The sequence below is a fragment of the Ziziphus jujuba genome, chromosome 8, assembly GCF_031755915.1.
Source record: "Ziziphus jujuba cultivar Dongzao chromosome 8, ASM3175591v1".
Taxonomy (NCBI): Eukaryota; Viridiplantae; Streptophyta; class Magnoliopsida; order Rosales; family Rhamnaceae; genus Ziziphus; species Ziziphus jujuba.
This window is the reverse complement of record NC_083386.1, coordinates 11,992,220-12,013,191: the sequence shown is the minus strand read 5'-3', so window position 1 is coordinate 12,013,191 and position 20,972 is coordinate 11,992,220. Positions and strand designations below refer to the sequence as shown.

General features: G+C 29.6%; 3 protein-coding genes across 3 annotated transcripts; 1 reads left to right on the top strand and 2 right to left on the bottom strand.

Annotated features, from left to right (window-relative positions):
- Positions 1-236: 236 nt before the first annotated feature.
- On the bottom strand, positions 237-2,332 carry LOC112491399 (protein ALP1-like). The gene is made up of 5 exons (XM_025072984.3): positions 1,916-2,332; positions 1,602-1,827; positions 1,100-1,525; positions 535-890; positions 237-436 (listed from the first exon to the last, which is right to left on the bottom strand). The coding sequence occupies exons 1-5, from the start codon at positions 2,330-2,332 to the stop codon at positions 386-388; spliced, it is 1,476 nt and encodes a 491-aa protein (XP_024928752.3). The 3' UTR covers positions 237-385.
- A 9,945-nt stretch (positions 2,333-12,277) lies between these two features.
- On the top strand, positions 12,278-14,464 carry LOC107413469 (CASP-like protein 4D1). Its single transcript, XM_048470740.2, has 4 exons — positions 12,278-12,382; positions 13,437-13,633; positions 13,738-13,861; positions 14,255-14,464. Exons 1-4 carry the CDS (start codon positions 12,278-12,280, stop codon positions 14,462-14,464), a joined length of 636 nt encoding a protein of 211 aa, XP_048326697.2.
- Positions 14,465-18,421: 3,957 nt separating this feature from the next.
- Positions 18,422-20,219, bottom strand: LOC107413478 (protein VACUOLELESS GAMETOPHYTES). Its single transcript, XM_016021433.3, has 2 exons — positions 20,031-20,219; positions 18,422-19,443 (listed from the first exon to the last, which is right to left on the bottom strand). Exon 2 carries the CDS (start codon positions 19,427-19,429, stop codon positions 18,662-18,664), a length of 768 nt encoding a protein of 255 aa, XP_015876919.3. The 5' UTR covers positions 19,430-19,443; positions 20,031-20,219; the 3' UTR covers positions 18,422-18,661.
- Between the last annotated feature and the right edge of the window lie 753 nt (positions 20,220-20,972).

Genomic DNA, 20,972 nt, shown 5'->3' with positions numbered 1-20,972 from the left:
TGGATCCGATCTTATTGCCTTAGAGATTTTGAGATTGTCAGTAATAGGGAATCCTAACCTGTCAAGCTTCATAGCTAAGTATTGTGGATAGTTGATATCAGACTTCTCCAACTTGTCTAACTGTGTAGCCAATTTATCAATAAACTTATCTGCTACATTGTTTAACCCGCTAACGACGTCAACATCCTTCGATTGAGCTTTCCTCTTAGCTCTTAATTGGGATTGTGTAGGCAGTTGACAATGTGTTTGATTCATAGACATTGGAGAACCCACATCATCAAATTGGTCATTGTCAGGCTCCATATTTATATCATTAACTAAATCAATTGGAGTTTGTGCTCCATGTCCTGTTGCCCGATCCTTCCCAAAAATATTAGCAAGCCTCTCATATATCGGAAAAAGGTTTATCTCTCCAACTTTTTGCACTTGGATTACTCTAAAATAAAAAAAAACCATCATTTAGTAAAAACATTATATATTTAAGATAAGAAACACAAAATTTAATAAAGGTATTTTTCCTAACAAAGTCAAAACCTGCACATATGCTTTCCAAGCATCGTCACTGTCAATCTCCACACATTTAAGAGTGTCATTCCATCCAAATCCACTTTTGTTCAGCATGTCGTATATGATGCCATATTGCTTCTTCCACTTTTTTAGCTTCGATTCAATATGTGGAGTTGCTCGCAATCCCGAGTTAGGACACATTTCAGCCAGTTGCCGCTCAATCATATTAAGTGTACCAGGTTTAAATGCTCCCATGTCACAACGTTGCCCACTAGCTACTACTTCATCTAAAAGAACCAGCAAAGCTTCTTCCTCACCTCTACTCCATGTACGCCTAGATTCACCCCACCTATTATTGTTACTGCTACCTCCAGCTTTCATTGCTATTCAAGTAAACATTTCATGATTCCAACATTATCAAAACAAGATGCAAACAAAATAACAATAAATCTCAAATGTTGCACTTAATATAATATAAGTTTGCCTTCATACATATTATCCAAAAGATTTAACAAACAATATTAAATAAGCAGTGAGAACATAATTTTTTACATAACCATCAACTAGTAATCATGATGACCTCTCTACTCACCAAACATTTGCTTAGCTAACTCATCTCTCCAATTCATCCATTGATCTGAGGAAGCAATTGATCCTATAATGTCCTCCTCTTCATTAATGTCCACATTTTCCATCCTATCATATTCGACTTCTCCAGGATCGAGTGTCATTTCTCTTCTAATCAGATTATGTATCAGACAATATGCAGTAATGGTTTTGATTTGTGTTGCAATTGGGTAGAAAGATGGACTTCTTAAAATTGCCCATCGCATTTTAAGAACCCCAAAGCATCTTTCTATGATATTCCTAGCTGATGCATGCTTCATGTTGAAATACTCTTGATGATTTATGGGTGCACAACCATCTCTCCATTCGGAAAGGTGATATCTTGTTCTCCTATATGGTGCAAGAAATCCTTCACCATTTGTGTAACCAGCATCCACTAAGTAATAACAACCTAACACAGAAAAATTTCTCCTATTAGTTTATGCAATGTTAATCCACTCGATGAAATATTTAAGGATTGGTCTTACCGGTTGGTACTTTTAGTCCATTTGGCCTACTTATTGCATCTCTAAGTACTCTGGAATCTGAAGCGGAGCCTTCCCAACCCGGTAATACAAATATAAATTCCATATTCGGGTTACATACACCTAAGACATTTGTTGCGATCTCACCCTTTCTTGTTCGATATCTTGGCTTATCGATTTCAGGTACTTTCACCTTAATATAAGTTCCATCTAATGCTCCCAAACAATTCTACGACACAAACAATTTTACTAACGTCAGATAATGCTACAAGTCATCTAACTATAAAATTAATAACCAAACTAGTCCACATACGTACCTTAAACATTTTCCATCTATCATCCGAGCAATTATCCGACACAGGTTCAGGATGCCTCAACAAAATGGAATGTAAGCGCAACACCCCATTCAATACTGAATTGAAATATCTACTAATTGTCTCCCCTGATCTATAGAATCGACTGATAATTGTACGGTTTTTTGTATGATGAGCAATTATGTGCAAAAATATGCACACTTGCTCTTCCAATGTAACAGTACCATCTCTTTTCACATATCCATCCTGGCGTAATAACCGACATAAAATAACAAATGTTCTCCTATCCATCCTCAATTGACTAATACAAGTGACATCATTGTCCAACAAACTATCTATAAAAGATGTACGCAATTCGGTATTCCTAGTTATTCTATTCCTAACACGTCTTTCATTTCTCCTTTGCCACGCTACATACATGTACGTAAAAAAGATAAACATAAAGCCCCAACAAAAAGATTGAATCACAACTAATTTTCTTCCATCCATCTCTACAAAAAAGAAAAAAAAACAACAAATAAAAACAAAATTATAAGAAATACAATAAATTGAGCTGCTATTGCCAATACAATTGAATAAATACAGAAAACAAAAATTTTCCATAAATAATATATTTATATATTAGCATTCACAATAAACATTATATATATTTGGAAGGTCAAAATAAAAGGTGGATTTAAGTATTTTTAAACTCTTCAAACTCAATATATATATATATATATCAAATTTTTTTTATTATTATTAATGATAGAGCCAATGAAATAGTTTTCAAACAACATTGGTAAATTACAAAAATAAAAAATAAAAAATAAATAAAAATTATAATTATTGCAAAAACTAAATACAACTTTTTGAGCTTTTATAATTTGGATAATCATTGTGTTGCAACCCAAACTTATGGTGAAGTATGAGTTAGATGGAGAAAAATATATGTTGTATATAATTAAAGACAAAAAATGAATTATATAAAGAAGTTATTTGAAATAGATTTAATTAATAAATATGCTTAAAAATAACTTTATATAAACAATTGGATTGCAATCATTTTAGCAAAATGATGTAAGTATTTTTATTTTTATTTTAATTTTTGGTTAAAAAGGTTTGAATTTATTGTTGATGGGATTAAGAAGCTTTTTGTTCAGTCTTGTTAATATGATTCTGCTATTATTGAGGTGGAAATATGTACTTATATTTTGTCTTATCTTTAATGTTCAGGGAAGAGCACGCTTTTCGTTCATGGGAGGAAGAGGTGGATATCTTTGGAAGCCAGTGACCTTTAGATTGTCTGATGAAAGGTTAATCCAAATTGTAAATTCAGAAAGATTTAGCATAATATACTTTCTTTTAAAAAAAAATTTTTGAGTTCCTTTTTGCTTTGAACATTTTCATATGGTTTTAAGACTTTGTGTCTTTAACATGATGGTGCTGTTTTTCCATATGGTGTATTACTCTGGAGAACTTTTTACTCTGTTGTAGAACTATGCAAGTTTTTTTTCACTTTAAATGAAAGTGACATACTTACAATTTACAGTGATATGGCTTCAAAAGGTGGAGGTTATCTATCAGTTGAAGATTCTTGAAAATAGTGTGTGTGGGTGTGTGTGTGATAGCTACACTTGAAAAGTGGAAACTACAACTAAAACATTTTGACCACCAAAGCTTATATAGCTATGTATCTCCATTTGCAAGTCTGCGAATTCAAAATACAGAAATACTCCAACAAGCTTAGACATATGACAAGGAACAAGTGGGAATTCAAAATTGACAAAGTTGAGGACAGAAATACTCCAACAAGCTTAGACACATGACAAGGAAAAAGTGGGACACATAAAAATTAGAAATCCATGTCCCTGTACACCTGACATGCATATGTTCAATAATCCGTCCAGCCAATGAGCATATATGATGCAAGAAAACTACAACTAACTATTAATATAGCCATATATGTACATATTCTAATTTCATAATAAGTCTTCGCATATTTTTAACCTGCAGTTTTTTTGTCATGATGTCCATATTTTATAACCATTAGAATAATATAAGGTTTTAAGGGCTAAATATAAAACTGAGAACCTGGTTGGAGCCATCATATTCAGCTTGATATGTTATAGAACAAATTATATTCAAATGCCAAATGACAAAAAAACATTCTTTGACACTTCTTATAGAATACATAGCCACCCAATGTTTCCATTTGTTGTCAGACAATGAAGATAAAAATATGTTTGATAACAAGTTTCAAACAAGTTGACACCAATAAGGGGTGTTAGATTTTTTAATAGAGATGCACATAACCTTATGAGAAACTCACAAATTGCACAGCAAATATATTTCACAAAATATGCAGTGATAAGTTACATTACAAATAACTTCCATAAAGGACTATTATGGTTACATTTTCCTTTTTGTAAAAGTTCTTTTTATTATTATTATTATTATTTGAGAGGCACTTATTTTGCTATAGCCAGGTTTAAGGATATTTCTAACATAAAACAGATAACAGTTTTCCCACTTGTAAATTACAGCCAGGAGAAAAAATATACATGGGGAGAGAGAGAAAGAGAGAAGAGTGGCTGCATCTGGCTTAGCATGATGTAAGCCATAAGTTTTTTATCAACCGTATTAGCCACAAGAAAAATAATTTTAAAAGAAAAAAAGAAAAAAAGAGGAGAAATATTTTCATATTCTGCCAACCACTCCCCATGCTTCAGCACCAAGAAGAGCTTATGAAAGAATTGATTAAGCTAAATTTTTCCCTTACTAAGAGCTAATAGACAACAGCAACACCAGAGTAATCTTAAAAAATTTCAAACTGCTCAGGCTTTACAACCCAAAATACACAACTGGCCCACATCAAATATTCATGAGTAGGTAGCTCACTAGTGCTTGAAAGTCTCTCTCAAATAACCACAAAATGATTTTCTATCTAAATGCAATGTACAATTTAAATACAGATCAGATTTCTTATGCACATACTGATTTATGGTTATTGATTTATATTTAGGAGCTCCTGTTATTTCATTATGAAGAAAAAGATTACGAAGGATTGCCATTTCAGTTCTATGGTGGATATATTGGTTACATTGGGTATGCATTTAAGTTTTATGATTATGATAGTAGTGAACCAGTTTTTCATTTTTATTTGGTGTTCCTTATTACAGAAATCCCTTTCTGTTCTAATAGCATGCAGACAACTATTCACGTACAACTTAATCTTTTATAAAATAGTGATTGTGAATTATCTTTTCAACTCTACCCATGTTTCTATTGGCTGCCTACTTAAACATCTTTCCTAAGTCCTTCCCTCCAAAAACAATAAGATCAAACTTTCAAATGCAAATTATTTGATACATAATTTCATGGTGTGGGGTGTTTGCAGAATTCTGCAGTTCCAGTTCGCAGAGGACAAGGCAACCAAGCAGTAGCCTTGAGAATTGCAGGTGATAAAGCAATGTTCTATAAAGCAAGGTTTTTGGGGAAGCAAGATACGCTTTTAGATGAAAGTGGAACACACTTTTTCTACAAGTGTTTCATCCAAGGCAGAGTTGATTTTGTATTTGGCAGAGCAAGATCACTCTACAAGGTTAAAAAGGAAAAAAAATAAAATAAAATAAAAGCTTATCCATTTTTTATTAGAGAAGACAAAACCCATGTTTCATATTTAGTCTCCTAATCTAGGTTTCTTTCTTTGCTTTCTAAACCTTGCAACTAGGAATGCCATCTGAATTCAATAGCTAAGAGATCAGGAGCAATTGCAGCTCATCACAGGGATTCACCAGATGATCTGTCTAATGTGTTCATTCAGTATGCTTCATTTTGTATCTATCTGCTTGTATCTATCTATCAATCTATCTATCTATCTATCTATCTATCTATCTACTTGGGGTAACACACCGAATTATTACAAACCAACAACCTCAAACCGATTCAAAACAACCACCAATGACAATCCAAAATAAAAACCAATTACACAAACCGGATCTTTACAAGTTTGCATTAGACATGTTAGATCATTCAGAAGAATTTTTCATCATGTTAGAAAAATCAGTAAAAGCGTCTAAACTAGTAATAAAAAAAAAGCAATCTAAAAAGGTTGATATTGCATTGTCATAATTTCAACCATTCTTGCAAGAATGACTAAATAGAAAGCTGTCTCATAGAAATTGTTAAAGGGTCTCATGTTGATTACCTGTTAGATACGGTCACTAGCCTTGGGGATCAACAGGGTGGAAGAGTGGGCAATGAGGGATTGGGGAAAGGCAAGGGAAAAAGAAATGAAATGCTGGAATTTCGGAGTTGGGAGAGAAGGCCGGTTGCTGAAATGCTGAAATGCTTAAATACGCAAAGATATACGATTACAAATTTAATAATTCAAAAATAAATAAAAAAATAAACCACAAATCAAGCAAAGATATCGGCCACTCACAGTGACAAAAAAAAATCCAGTTTTGGATTTTACTTTGGTCGACGTTTGGGTTGAGATTCGAGCTCTTGAGGAGTCTTGGCGACGATAGAAAGGGCGTGGAGTCCAAATTGGAGCTCGTCGGCCAAGGCGTCGTAGACCAAACGATGCCGTTTCACGAGGTTCAGGCCTTCGAATTTCGGGGAGACAATCTTGAGGTTGAAATGGGTTTCGCCAACGGCAGAGTTAGGGTTAGCTTTGACAGCTGCGTGGCTGGCGTGCTGGTAGGAAACGTCTTCGAGGTCAAGAATTGTGGCTTCAAACCGAAAAGATGTGGCGAACGGGTGTGGGAGGCTGAGAGGTTGAACGCATCGAAAGAGGACAGGACAAAAGTGACCCAGGTGTTTTGGTGGGTCAGTTTTGTCCCCTTCGTTTCAGATAATTTGATTAACGGGATAAATGTATCCCGTCCTTCGTTTTCCTTCCCAAACACCAGATTGGGACTCTATCCCATCCGGTCCTGGCCAGTCCCATGTAACAAACACCACCTAATGGACTGAAAACTGCCCAAGACAAAACAAAATAAAAATATTTTATCCAAAACATATGTATTATTTTTAAACGGAACAAATAAATTAATGTTTTTTGATGGATTAAAAAAAAGTAATTTTAAGACTGTAAACATTAAGCAAACACATCCTATATATATATATATATATATATATATATATATATATATATATATATATATATATTATTTAATAATAATAATGATTTTTTTCACAATTAATAATAATATTAATTTTTTAAAAACATTTTTAACCTATTATTTTATTTAAGGGTACAAAATAGCCTTAGAAGCCGCTCAATTATGAATGGCAATATTGTATCCAAAATTCAAAATTTTAGTATCGAGAAAAATATCAAAAATTTAAAATAAATTTTTTTTATAAAAATATTTGAAAATATCAAATATCTATACAAATTTACAGAAAATAATAAAAATTTATTTAAAAAATAAAAAATTTTGTTAAAATTTTAGAATTAGCTTATTTAATTAATTGGTTTTAAAAATTATTAAAATATTGAACAGATATTATATTTTTTTAATTAATTTAATTTATAATAAATGATAATGATTATAAATAAACTATTATTAATAAAAATATATAAAAAAAAAGTATATATTTGATAAAATTGTTTATTAGTTAAGATAAAACAATTATTACAATTATATTATATTTCATAAATATTATCTCAATACTCATAAAACTTTTAGATAATTAAAAATTGTTGGTCTTTTCTTCATTCTCATTTTAAGATGTGAAATGTGAAAATGTAATTATTAAAAGATATATCTCTTTGATAATTTTCATATAATTATTAATATATAAACCATAAGAATCTTATATTAAATGCAATTGTCCTTAATATTTAGTATAATATATCTCATCATCTTTTTATTTTTATTTGCTTAATATCAATACCAATTCTACATAATATTGTATTTCCTTGTTATTATTTTATGTTATTATTTTTCATACTTATATAATCAACTATTAACTTATAATTATGAATTTCTAATGAATCTATTTTATACAAAAAATATAGCAAGTACTTATATACTATATTAATAAATAGAACCTATTAAAGTTATTTAATTCAATTTATTTCATTTTGATTTATATCATTAAATATTTAAAAGACAATTAAAAACTAAACAACTATCACTGTAGTTAATTTGGTAAACAAATTCACTAAACATTAATAATATTTATGAATTTTTTGATAAAATTTTGTAGAAATTTTCGAAATTCCAATAAATATTATGGATTTTTTAATGAAATTATAAAGGATTTGATGTAGATATTTTGATAAAAATTTTAAAAATTTTGATAAATATTATGAAAATTCTATCGGTTTTTATTTGAGATCTAAATTTTTTTTAACCCCTTATAAAAACCAAAATCCCGGCCAAAATTTCAATATTTAAAACCTTAACTATACTTTAACGTAAATAAAGAAAATTTTCAATATAATTGCGTGTTTTCTACTTTCACAAGAGTCCGTGGGGTATAATATCAATAATTGAATATCAATGACCCTCTTCTAATTAAAAAAGAAAAAAGGGTTGTATCAAGTGAATGTTAAATAAGCTCTTAACAATTAATATTAACACTTTAAAGCACACATTCGGTACTAATAATTAATTAATAAAATAAATGAATCCTATTATTTTCTTATTCATCCCTTAAGTGGAGCTTCAAAGAGTTAAAAAGGACTATTCTTTTAACAAATTAGACTAATTAGTTACTGTTAGTGCATATTAATTACATATCATGGCTTTTATACTCTTTTTTTTATTAAAAAAAAAAATTCTGAATATTTAGCCGACTGGTTCAAATGAAACACCCCAGAAAGTTTAAAAATTGGAAAAAAAAAAAAATATATATATATATATATATATATATTAAAATTAGTACAGCCTTGAGATTGGTTTATAAAAAGGGTAGGAAATGCAGAGTAAAGCCCTAGTATATGCGTGAAATTAAATGGCGGAGCTTTCAGGAGCAAGGAAGGAGCAGGGATTAAAAGTGTGATACTAAGGGTTGTGACTTTGGTTGTGCAAGTAATCTCGCTTATTATCCTTATTGCTGATAAATGCATCATAGTCTTGCATTATGATTATTAGCAAAAAAAATATTATTAGCATGATAATAATGATGATCATACTGATGGTCCACTAAGACTCATCCACCTCTGTTTTCAATATTTTCATTCTCACTGGTCTGCCAACTGAGATTTAATAAAATAAAATATAATATTAAAATTAGCAGATCGTTTTGATTTAAACATTTGTATTTATATATATATATATATATAAATTAGTCTCTATTTATTCATGAATAATATATATATTTTTTTGTGATTTGTTATTAATATTTATGATTTGAAATGCTTAATAGGAGGACTATATATATGATCAAGGGCTACAACAACAAAGGGTTTCCGAAGGGGATTGAACTATGCACTTCCCAAAACTGAATTTCCTTTTTATGCAGTATTGTAGGCACTTATCGTCTCCAAAATCGGCTGTGCATTCAACGTAGCAAAAAGGGTCTGGTGCTTTCTTCAATCCCACATCATCTACAATAATATCTCAAATAACATTAATTACTGCAAGTTAGCAAGCAAATTTAATCTATACTTAATTTATTATTCTTTATAAATGTAAAGAAAATAAAAAATATTCTTGTTGTAGGCAAAAATATTTTGGACTGGAAATTACATATACAACTCTTCATTTATTACATTTAGCCAAAAAAAAGAAAAAGAACTCTTTATTTATTACCAAAATTTACATACTTATATTTAAAATACGTTTAATTGTGAGTGAAGAGTATAATACTTTTATGAGATACCCAAAATTTAGTATACCTGTAAGGAAAATGGAAGAGAGAGTTCTAGCACTAACTACAACAGAAACCATAACCATTGCAGCTAGAGTGAGCAGAAGAATTTTTGGAATTCCATTATTCTTGCTCTTGTCCTTCACAGTAATTTGAATAATGGCAATGTTTTAAATATATATATATATATATATATATTTATATGATAGACAGCATAATATCATATAAGACTATTATTTGTTATTGTATACGTATACACCATATATATGGTTCTTCGAGGTTAGATCTAATTAGTAAATACATTAATTATAGATGCGCAGATGAAGTTTTGCTGTATTGTGTAGAAGTGTACTAGATATTTTAAGATGGGGTAATCTACATGTAATTGTTTGTATGTAATTTCCATAAGAAGATCATTTTTAAATTTCCAAATTACCATTGCATGGCTGTGTCTTCTCTTATATGGCATGGGATCGGACTCCATTTGGAAATTATTGAATACGCAATGGAAAAAAAGGCTAAAATATATGGTAATTTTTTCTCTTTTTTTAAAAAAATATGTTTTTCAAAAAAACTTTGTTTTTAAAGAAAATCATAATATTTACAAAGACTTTAAAAATAAACATTTCCCTAGCAATGTTTAAACTTTAAAAGAATGTTTATATTAATGCATATATGTTATGTTAATTTTTATAATCCATACGTTCATTGTAGATGATGTCTTCGCCAACATTATTTAAATATTATCAACTTTTTTGCATATTATTGATTTTTTCATGGGATTGTGGGTAGGACCCACCTTAGATTTTTTTTTTTAATATTTGAAAACAAATATAAAAATATGAAAAATGAAAATAATAAATGGATTTATTAGTTTATATAAATAAGTAAAAGAATTTTAAAAATGTTTTTTTTTTAAGTCAAATAGGTAAGTGCTTAACCCAAAAAAGAAAAAAGAAAAAAAAGTTAACTATAAGTTAACAAATTGTTTGATTAATAAAGGGCTGAAGTGAAACAAAAATAAAATGCAAAAGAACTATAATGAAGATTTTCAAAATAGATATACATTTGTGAAAAGAAAAAAAAAAAAAAGAAAAGAAAAAGAAAAACAAAGTAGAGGAGATTAACGTGAAATTTATTGAAAATTATGATTTTGTTACCTATTTGGGCCATGTTCAACTAGGCTACATTAAGGTATGTTCACCAAACATGTCTTGGGTTGTGTTTTTAATGGGTCGAATTTGAAAGGATCAACAAAATTGGAGCCCAACACTCCCTGTGTTCCTCCATTTCCATCACATTGATTTTTTTTTTCTTTTTTTTTTTTTTTTTTTTTTGGTCCTTCAGCCAGCCTTACTTGATCCTCATTTCACTATTTATAAAAATAAAATCCCAAATGAATCTTGTTGTTTGTTTCTTAAATTAAAGGTGTAATCTTTCATCTTGCATTAACAATTTGAGTACCTCAATCTTTTTTTTGTTGTTTTAAAAAAAATTAATAATGCTTGTCTTTGCCTTCCCCATCTAGTTGTTTTATTTTTATAAACTTTGCCCATCTACTCAATGAAAATTAATAATTGTTCATGGAAGTTTACTCAAAACTTTAATTGTGAATTTGAATCTCATCACTCTCATTATTAAAATACAAAATGAACTAATACCAATATTTTTAGATAAACATTATTAATGCAACTATAATGCTCCTTGGAACGCATTGGCATTGGAGAACCAAGGTCTCTAACTTGATTCCCAAGCCTTCTCGTGCTTTTTTTTTTTTAGCCTTACTATTTGTGATAAATTTTAATTAAAATATTTTATTTATTATTTTTAATAACAAAATTTTAAAAAATAAGATAACCATTTAAGTTGTCATTTTGTATATAAATCATCATTGATGATTGTTCATTAGTGGTGATAATAATTTTTTTTTTCATTAGAATTAATTGCCTTTTTTTTTATTATTTACAATATAATTTTGATTTTTCACTTGATATGTCAATCTACAATAATAATTTTGATTTTTCATTAGAATTATTGAAATTAAAACTGCATATGAAATATAAGCCCTTCAACGTATCCAAGGGCTAAAATTAAAAGCTCCACAAATGTGGCACTTTTAGACAACCCCACGGGAGCGTCGTTGCTTTACATGGTTTATGCTTCCACGGAGTCCAAGCCCGCAAGGTCCATTGATTGGCTGTTACAGAAAGGTTTGGGCTTGGCCTTTATCAAACTTTCACCTGTGAAGCACAAATTAATAGTTTTCCTCTTTAATTACAATAACGAGTCATTACTTTGTCTTAGCAAATAATAACAACTATTTCGATTATTTTCATTTGCCTAACTATTACTTTTTATTTTAACATTGAGGGTATGGAAGTTCGAGTTTGGGATCATTGCTCGATGAAATAGATGGTGGATGTTTCTTTTTCTATTATTAATAATTCGTATATATATTATTTATATTTGTAACATGTAGTACACGTTATTTTTTTCCCTTTAGAATATTGAATGGTAAATTAATAAATATGTAGACACAAGCGAGCTACGATCATGACAAGCATTCCATATACCATCTTGCAACTTGCATTCTCAGTCCACCAAGTTGTAGTTAGCAGCCAGCAGAACAACATTCTATTTGACTTCTATGGTGACAAGGTACATTAATTTTGACTAAAAATATCAAAATTAATCTATATGTTTGAGACCTCGCTCTCGATGTTAATTCAGAGTTAGATTTACTAAACATTTTAAATTAGAAATTGATATTTAAAATCTTTTAATTTTGGGCAGATTGTATCATACATGCTAGCAACAGGTGGTGCAGCAGGGTTTGGCATAGGCATAGAAACAAAGCAATGGTTATCATCCATATTATTTGATCAAATTTACGATAAGGCATGGGTATCATGTAGGCTTTTAGCCGTAGCATTTGTCTGCACTTTCATATTATCTGTCATTTCTTCTTATGCACTTTCCAATAGAGTTTAAAATTGTCTCAAGACTTGAAACTTTGTTTTAATTTGTGAAATATTTCTTTGTTCCCCTAAATGAATATTGAAAGCAAATAATAGTATTGTTATTTATTTATTTTTTTTTCCTGTTTGATTAATTATATGTTGTAGTTGAAAGTTTTGGAAATAAATCATTCTCACTGGTATGATAATTCTTTTTTGTTTTGGGGTGATTTTTTCAATTATTCTATTTTCACATTCAAATATTATGAAATATAAAATATAAATAGCTTAATGTAAGTGAAATTTTTTTAATTCCTTAATTTTAACGTGACCTAATTAATTAATTAATTAAATAAAGTGTCTGAAATTAGGACGATGCAAACAACGTTGAGCCACTCTTAGCTGTTTCTGATCGAGCTAAATGCAGCCAAAAAGCAACAAATCAAAGCATGCATGGCCAATTGGCAAAAGCCAATACAAAGATGATAAAATTGGCAATAGGCCGGTCATTAATTGGTCAATGAATTTTTTAAGGACAAATATATAAACACAAAAAATCAGTGAGTGGACAAGTGAAGCAGCCAGAGGAAGCTGTTCGCATTGGTTGTCCTTTTTCAGGCAAGACTTGGTACGGAGTGGAGATCTTAGGTAGTTAATAACGAGGAATTTAATTCATCAATGTTTTTTTATCTTTATCGAAGAGCTATAAAATCCATGGCAATTTCTCAAATTTTTGTATGTATAAGAATTTTCAGTATTTGGAAAGGGAAGAGAGGCAAATGGAATCAATTGTTTCTTCAAGGGGTTGGCGAATTGCTGCTCTGGTCTTGAGGGTCTTAACAATCCTTTTACTACTTGTTTCCTTTGTAATCCTTCTCACTAATGTTCTTAAAGTAACTTACACTGATGGTCGGACCAAATCTTTCCATTTCTACGATGTTGTCGGGTTTAAGTAAGTGCTATTTCAAAAAAAAAAAAAAAAACTGTTTCTATTTTTTTCTTCAATTAATTTTATCTATTTTTGTAATAAATCTTCTTGTTTTTGTTTAAATGTAGGTATATGGTTGCCACTATTTTTTTGGGACTTGCATATTCAATTTTGCAAACCATCTTTGCAATTGGCCGTATCAAGAATGAAAATTATGATGGAAGATTGTTATTTGACTTTTACGGTGACAAGGTAATTAATTACTTTTTTTTTTTTTTGTTAATATTAAGGTATATAGAATTTCAAATTTAGAATCATTTTCCAAATAATTTCTTTGAAATTTTGTACTGGAAAAGATACATTATCTTAAATTATACAAAATTAATATATATTAAAAACACCGATTACTTAATTTTTATGTGGTCACTAGATATCTAAAATTTGCTTAACAAAATACATGACATAGAGAATATTCCAAATTATTTTTCTTGGATGAGAAATTTAAATTCAAATTTTATATTTGAAAAACAGTAGACTATATCACTAAACTAATTGCCGAAGGATGAATATTTCAAATTATGTTGGTTTCAAATATGTAAAACCATGTGGGTTTGACAATCCAAAGTAACAATATTATATGTGCAGGTAATTTCAAATCTATTAGCCACAGGTGCTGCAGCAGGGTTTATTGCTACAAGAGAAAGGCAGGAAAGTTTTGGTGAAGCAGGAAAATACTATCAGAAACATTTCAACAGGTCTTATGCATCAGCGTGCATTCTTCTGCTTGCCTTTGTATGTACTCTCATATTGTCTGTTATATCTTCCTACGCACTTCCTAAGAGAGTCAACAATTAATTTCTCTCTATAATAGGAAAAGAGAAGAGTGTTTTTGGCCTTCAAGAAAATTTAATTGTAAGCAAGCATATATATACATATATATATATATATATATATATATATATATATATATATATATATATATATATATATATATATATTTATATCTTGTTGTTTGACAATTTTAAATTTAATGAGACAGATATTGATTTAGCACAAGTTCACAACTTTTATTTTTAGTCCCTCTACAAATAAAACTGAAAATGTTAAAAGATTTCAAAATCTTTGGTTTCCTAAAATGACATAATAATAAGTTATTGGTTGTCACTTTACTAGTAGAAATTATTCATTTGAAAAAGATTCCAAGCCCCTAAGTTTGAGATCCCTTGCATTTATTTACCACCAAGGAAAAAAAAAAAAAAAAGAAAAATCTAGCATCTTCCAAAACTAAAAAGCACAAATTTGATCAAAATATCATTTTTAGCTTTCGATCAGGCTAAATTAGACAGGACTATATATAAAATACTCTGCTTCTACAGAAGATATTATAGATTTTTTCTTCCTTCTCTAAGCCTATAAATAGGTGAGATGCTTAGCTATTAGAAGAAAAAGCTCAATTCTATATGGGTGAAGCAAAAGTTCTAAGGAAAAAAAATAAAAATAGTAATGAAAAACTAAAAACAATTCCAAATGGCATGACATCCAAACTGCTTAAATCCATTCACTTGGTAGTCCTAACTTCAACAGAATCTGGATGAACTTTGAACCATTTTCAGTATTTTTATTTTTTTAGCTAGGCTGGAGGGTTGGATTTTATTTTATTTTATTTTTCTTTTTAATTGTCTGATATGTGGCATAATGAAAATTAAAAATGCAACATGTAACCTAAGCAAACAACCCTAGTTATAGCTATTTTCATGGTTCTTTTAAAGTTTTACCATATAAAATAAGTAAAACAATTGGAATTGATTCAAAAAGCAAGATCAAATTAACTTTAAAAGTATGTTAAAAGGATAACATACGAATTAGTTTGAAGAAAAAATTATATAAAACAAACAACATATCAAGTTATGTTTGGGATTATAATATGCAGATATATTCCACAAGTGTTTGGCAATGTTCTCTGTTTTTATTATTATTATTATTATTTTTTCATCAAATAAAATAGAGTTTTCTTGGAAATAAGTTGCAGCTCTTCTGTAAATTTTGTAGTTTTTTCTCATTTGTTTTCTGAAAACTGTTTTTGGCAAAAGAATGACCAGAAAATGTCTGACATTCTCAAAAAATTTCTAATTCTTTGAAACAGCACACATTTTTAAAAGTGCTTGGCAAGTGGCATACTCTCCAATCCACATTGATACTGAAGTAAACCAAAATTTGTAATTTTGTTTACGGGGAACTTGAAATTGTGTACAATAAATTACAGTATCTAGGACTTACCGTGCGACATAAAAAATAATTGATATTTACCTTTAATTAGTCTATAGTAATTAAGAAATGTACCTCAATTTCTCCGCAACAAATTACAGGATACCCAAAAAAGGGGGTGGGGAAAGAAATATTAACAAACAAAGGGGAAAGAGAGTGATAAAAAAAATCAACTCTGAAAAATGATACTTTGCTCTTTTTTAATTATATTTATACCGATTGACTTAAAAAAAACACAGAAAAAAAATAAAATAAAATAAAAGAGAAAATTGTAGACTAGTCCTTCCTAGCTAGTTTTCCTACACGGAATTTCTATTGGTTTTTTTACCCTTTTTTTTTTTTTTTTCCTTGTCCTTTTGAGCTGGTGATAAATCAACCCTTTTAAGCACATTATTTTAATTTGCCCTATAATTTCAAAGTAAACCATGACAATTTGCAGGCGACCAACAAAAAATAAATTAAGAAAAAAATTAGTACTACGCCGTTTTGCTGCCTCTTCCTAATTTCTAATTCGCTGTGCTTTTCCATGCTCTTTAGACTAATATATTTCCTTTACCAAAATCATTTTATTGGATTCCGGCTTCTTTTTAACATTCTAGTTGTGTAGGATTTATTTGGAGTGCATAAATATGTAGCTAATGAAAAAAGTTTTAGAGATTTTTTTTTTTAAATATTGAATTGAAAATTTCGAATTCTGAATCTTTATAGAAAAAAATAATTACTTTATCATTAGACTGTTCATCAGCGTTTATAAAAAAAGAAAATTACACTAAATTTTCCATGTTCAATAGCTTCAATAGAGAGAGAGATGGAATCAATAGTGATCTCTAGGTGTTTGAGGATGATCAGTCTAGGGTTAAGGATTTTTACTGTCATGTTTCTGTTCTTATCGGTGGCACTTCCAAGTTCCAACTTCTAATGCTTTGGTAGTAAAATATCAAGAAGATGATTCAGATCCAACTTTTTTCATGTTATTGCATATCGATAAAATTAAGCATATTTATGTTTTACCTAGCCTTTATTCTCATATTTTCAAAATGGTTTCATTTACCCATTTTTTTCTTTTTTCTTTTTTTTTTTTTTGGGATCCATTTATCAAATTAAGTTTTAAAATATTTTTACTTTTCTTCTAATCATACGTTTTAGCCAATTGAAATTGCAGATACATGCTGTTCACAATTATTATTGGGATTGCATATGCATCGTCGCAAACTGCCATTTCAATTTATAAAATGAAGAGGGAATTAAATCATGTGCACAACTTTTTGCTGGACTTCTACGGTGACAACTTCTACGATGCAATTCTATTTAATTTCCATTTCATTTTAAGCTTTTTAAAAAAAGAAAGAAAAAAAAAAAAGCTAATTATTTTAGAATTAAGGTATTATTATTATTATTTATTCAGGAATTAAGGTATTATACAAGCGAGAGAATTAGCTGCAATTTTATTTATCCCCAAATTTAATATCTAATGTTCCCCCAAAAAACCAAAAAAATAAAAAATAATTCAATCTCCAATGGGCTAGCCTGTTAAAATCCAGTGAGATAAGGTATTATATCATACACAAGGCTCAAACCTATTCAAATTTGTCAGCTCAAATTAAATTGGACTCTTGGCTTTTCTTTAAATGGGCTGAATCACATGGTGGACTCATTCGCAACTAGATAGTCCACAAAAACGACCCATTGAACCTACAAGCTCAAAGGTCAGGTGGTAATTAATAGGTAGAAATCAGGCCTACGAGTCCTAGATAGCTCCGAGCGAGTACAGTGAATCTGAACCAAGAAAGAAAAAGCAAAAAAATAAAAAAAATCTATGTATCAATTGTAATATTTCTTAAAAATGGATATAAAGCTTTTTAGTACTTTGTAAATCCAAGTTTTTTTTTTTCACTGAAAAACTATATTATAAAATTTAATATCAAGTGCATATATGGGCAGGTTATATCAGACTTACTAGCCACCGTGGCTGCAGTAGGATTTGCCATGACGAAATAAATGCAGCAACCCTTTGAAGCAGCTGGAATTTACTTTAACAAATATTTCCAAAAGGCATAGGCATCAGAGTGTCTACTTCTCTTGGGATTTCTGACCACTGAAGTATTATTGGTTATCGCATTGTATCAACTCCATAACAAGCCCAAGAATATTTCACAAATAGAAGAAAATATTAAAGAATTCTGAATGTGTATGTTTATCAATTTTCAAGTCCCTGCATGCCTTTCTCTCTATTTTATTTCTTTGAAAATTAACCATGTACTCATACCAAAGATGAGGGATATTCTCCTGTGTATATATATATATATATGCCAGCTAAGAATTGGCTTGCCTTCAGAGGTTAATTTTTTGAATTTTTTTTATTACAAGTTTAGAAAGAGGAGATTTTCATTGAAATGGAAGTTTAAACCTGGATCTGAAATGAATGTTCAAAATTGGATAAAAAAAAAAAAAAAAATGGGATCAAAAAAAGAAATGAATGTTCAATGGTTTTATAAGTGGTCCTAGAGGTTAAAAGTAATGGTATATTCTTAATACTATTTATAAGTCTTTATGATTATAACTTCAGAAAGCTTTTTCCACTATCGATATTTGAAAATATTTTTCTTGGTTCGAATACAATATACCAAACTCCAAAACTTACATAACTTGTATAAGTTTTGCCCCAAAAAAAAATAAAATAAAAAAAATCCAACGTCTCTTACAACTCTCACACCTATTTACAATGATTCTGTCATAATAAAACAGAGAAACTTATTGGAAAATCCATAATTAACTACTAAACACTTTTTACTTGAGCAATTCAACAAGGCAAGTCATGGTAATGGTTGGTTCACCCATAAGGATACAAGCAATTGTCCTGAGAACTGCTTTTATAATCCTCCAATACTTATTCCCCCTTGCACCATTTTTTCTCAACTTTGCCAAACTCTTTGGAAGCTTCAAGTTCTCCAAATCCAAACAGTCATTTTTATTATTATTACCGCTACCAATCTTGTCTCTACTTTTCCAAACCTCGGAAACCATTTCAGTAGCACAATAAACATGAAGACGGTACTCATTGCACAATGAAACATAAGACCAGCCTCTTATACCAGAAACACTGCCTTTAACTTTCACTTTTTCGCACCAAAAACATTTCGACTTCACGCCTTTGCCGAGCCGAAACTCTTTGCCATCGATTTTAAGCACTTGCTTGAGATTACTGCAACAAGGGTGCAAATCTAGACCATTTTTTGCGCAATGGTAAACGAAACCCTTGACGGGTTTTCCACAAGCGTCGCAATATCTTTCGCAGTCTTTGCAGTACTTGTCTCGTTCGCATTTTCGCGGAGGATGTTCCAAGAACTCGAATGTCGAACCTCTGAAGGAAGCGTGGGATTTTTGGTCGGCGAGAAACATGCAATCTTCGTGGAGATCGAAGTCGCATCGGTCGCATCTGTATCTCTTTCCGAAGCCTGTCTCTTTGCAGCCGTCGCATTTGTAGGGTTTGTGAAATGACTTGAGCTCCAGTGGGTGCTCTTGGTGGCTAGGATGGTAATTACCAGTTTTTCCCATATCTGAGTTGCAACCTGGAAAATGATGAGCACCTCTCAATTATTAGAAAAAGGGAAGAAAACAAATCATATCTATATATATATATATATATAGTTAGTCTCTTATTAAAGAAATTTTTGTTTAGGATAAAAAAGTTAAAGAGTGTTTCTTATAAAGAGCAAAATATACGTACAGTTTGTTGATTTAATGAATTATCTATTTGTTTTTAAATATATGATATTCACGTGGCACAAAACTAAATAGGGGTAAAAAAATCCAATATTATTTATATACTATATAAAAATTAGATTGATTTTCATTAAAAAGTTTACATTTTATTATTACAATTTTAGTATTAAAAGATAAAAATAAAAAACGCTTTAAATTATTAAAGCTGTATATGATTTATCAATTTTATTTTGGATAACCTACTAAATCATTACTGCATTTATATATATATTATGTAAATTAATAAACAGAACTTGCTATGCGTCTGGCTAGCATTTAGAGGCTCTTTAAAGGTATTTTTTTTTTAAAAAAAATGTCAATCAATTCAAGAGTTTTTCCTAAAAGGAGGAAGAAAATGAGAAATTTAAACTAGCAAGCATAAAGAAGAAATTACCTCTTTTTTTGGGCTTTCGAAGCGTATCAGATATCTGTTGCTGCGGTGGGAATAAAAAATGCAAGAAATCTTTATAGGTATTTGAGAGAATACAGAAAGCAATATAAATAGCAATAATTAATTTGGACGTGCATTTTTTCGAGCATAAAATATCCTCTATATATAGAGAGAGAGCACTGGCTTCCTCGTAAAGTTACAATGACCTGAAAGAAGCTTCATGATGGAAATCGCGTTAAACAAAGGTTCCCAGAAATTTTAAATAAAAGAAAAAAAAAATTCTTACTATATAATATATTATTAACCTAACAGTCTCAACGCTCCGTCACCATATATTACATGAAAAAATATCATAGAAAAGTATACAACTTATTTTATGTGGTCGGTTTTGATGCCTTGTTTTGATTAATTTAACGCGCTGTCCGAAATATTACACCTCTTGGGTTCACATAATCTTCATTTTATGATTTTTATTTTATCGAAAAAAATATATAGTGATTTATTTTATTTTCTAAACTCATGCAGCACATATGACAAGGCCATGCATGTAGATCCTTTAAAGATCATATATTTGCACCTTATATTAACTTATATAATTAATTTTCATTATTTTAATTAGCTCAATGAAATGGATCGATATATATACAAGTGTATATTGTAGATAAATCATAGTCATAAATTCTATATGATTTATGTAACCTAACAGTTGTGGATGATTATTTTCATTAATGTAGCAAATAACTTCTCTTATCGTAGCATTTTTGTGTATATATATATATATATATAAAGTATACATATGCAAACATATATATATATATATAATATGTCAAGCAAATTGATTAATTACTAGGCTGAAAACATTACTTAATTATTTTATGGTTTCTGTGAAAATATTATATGTGTATATATATATATATATATATATATTTTTTTTCTTTTTCTGGT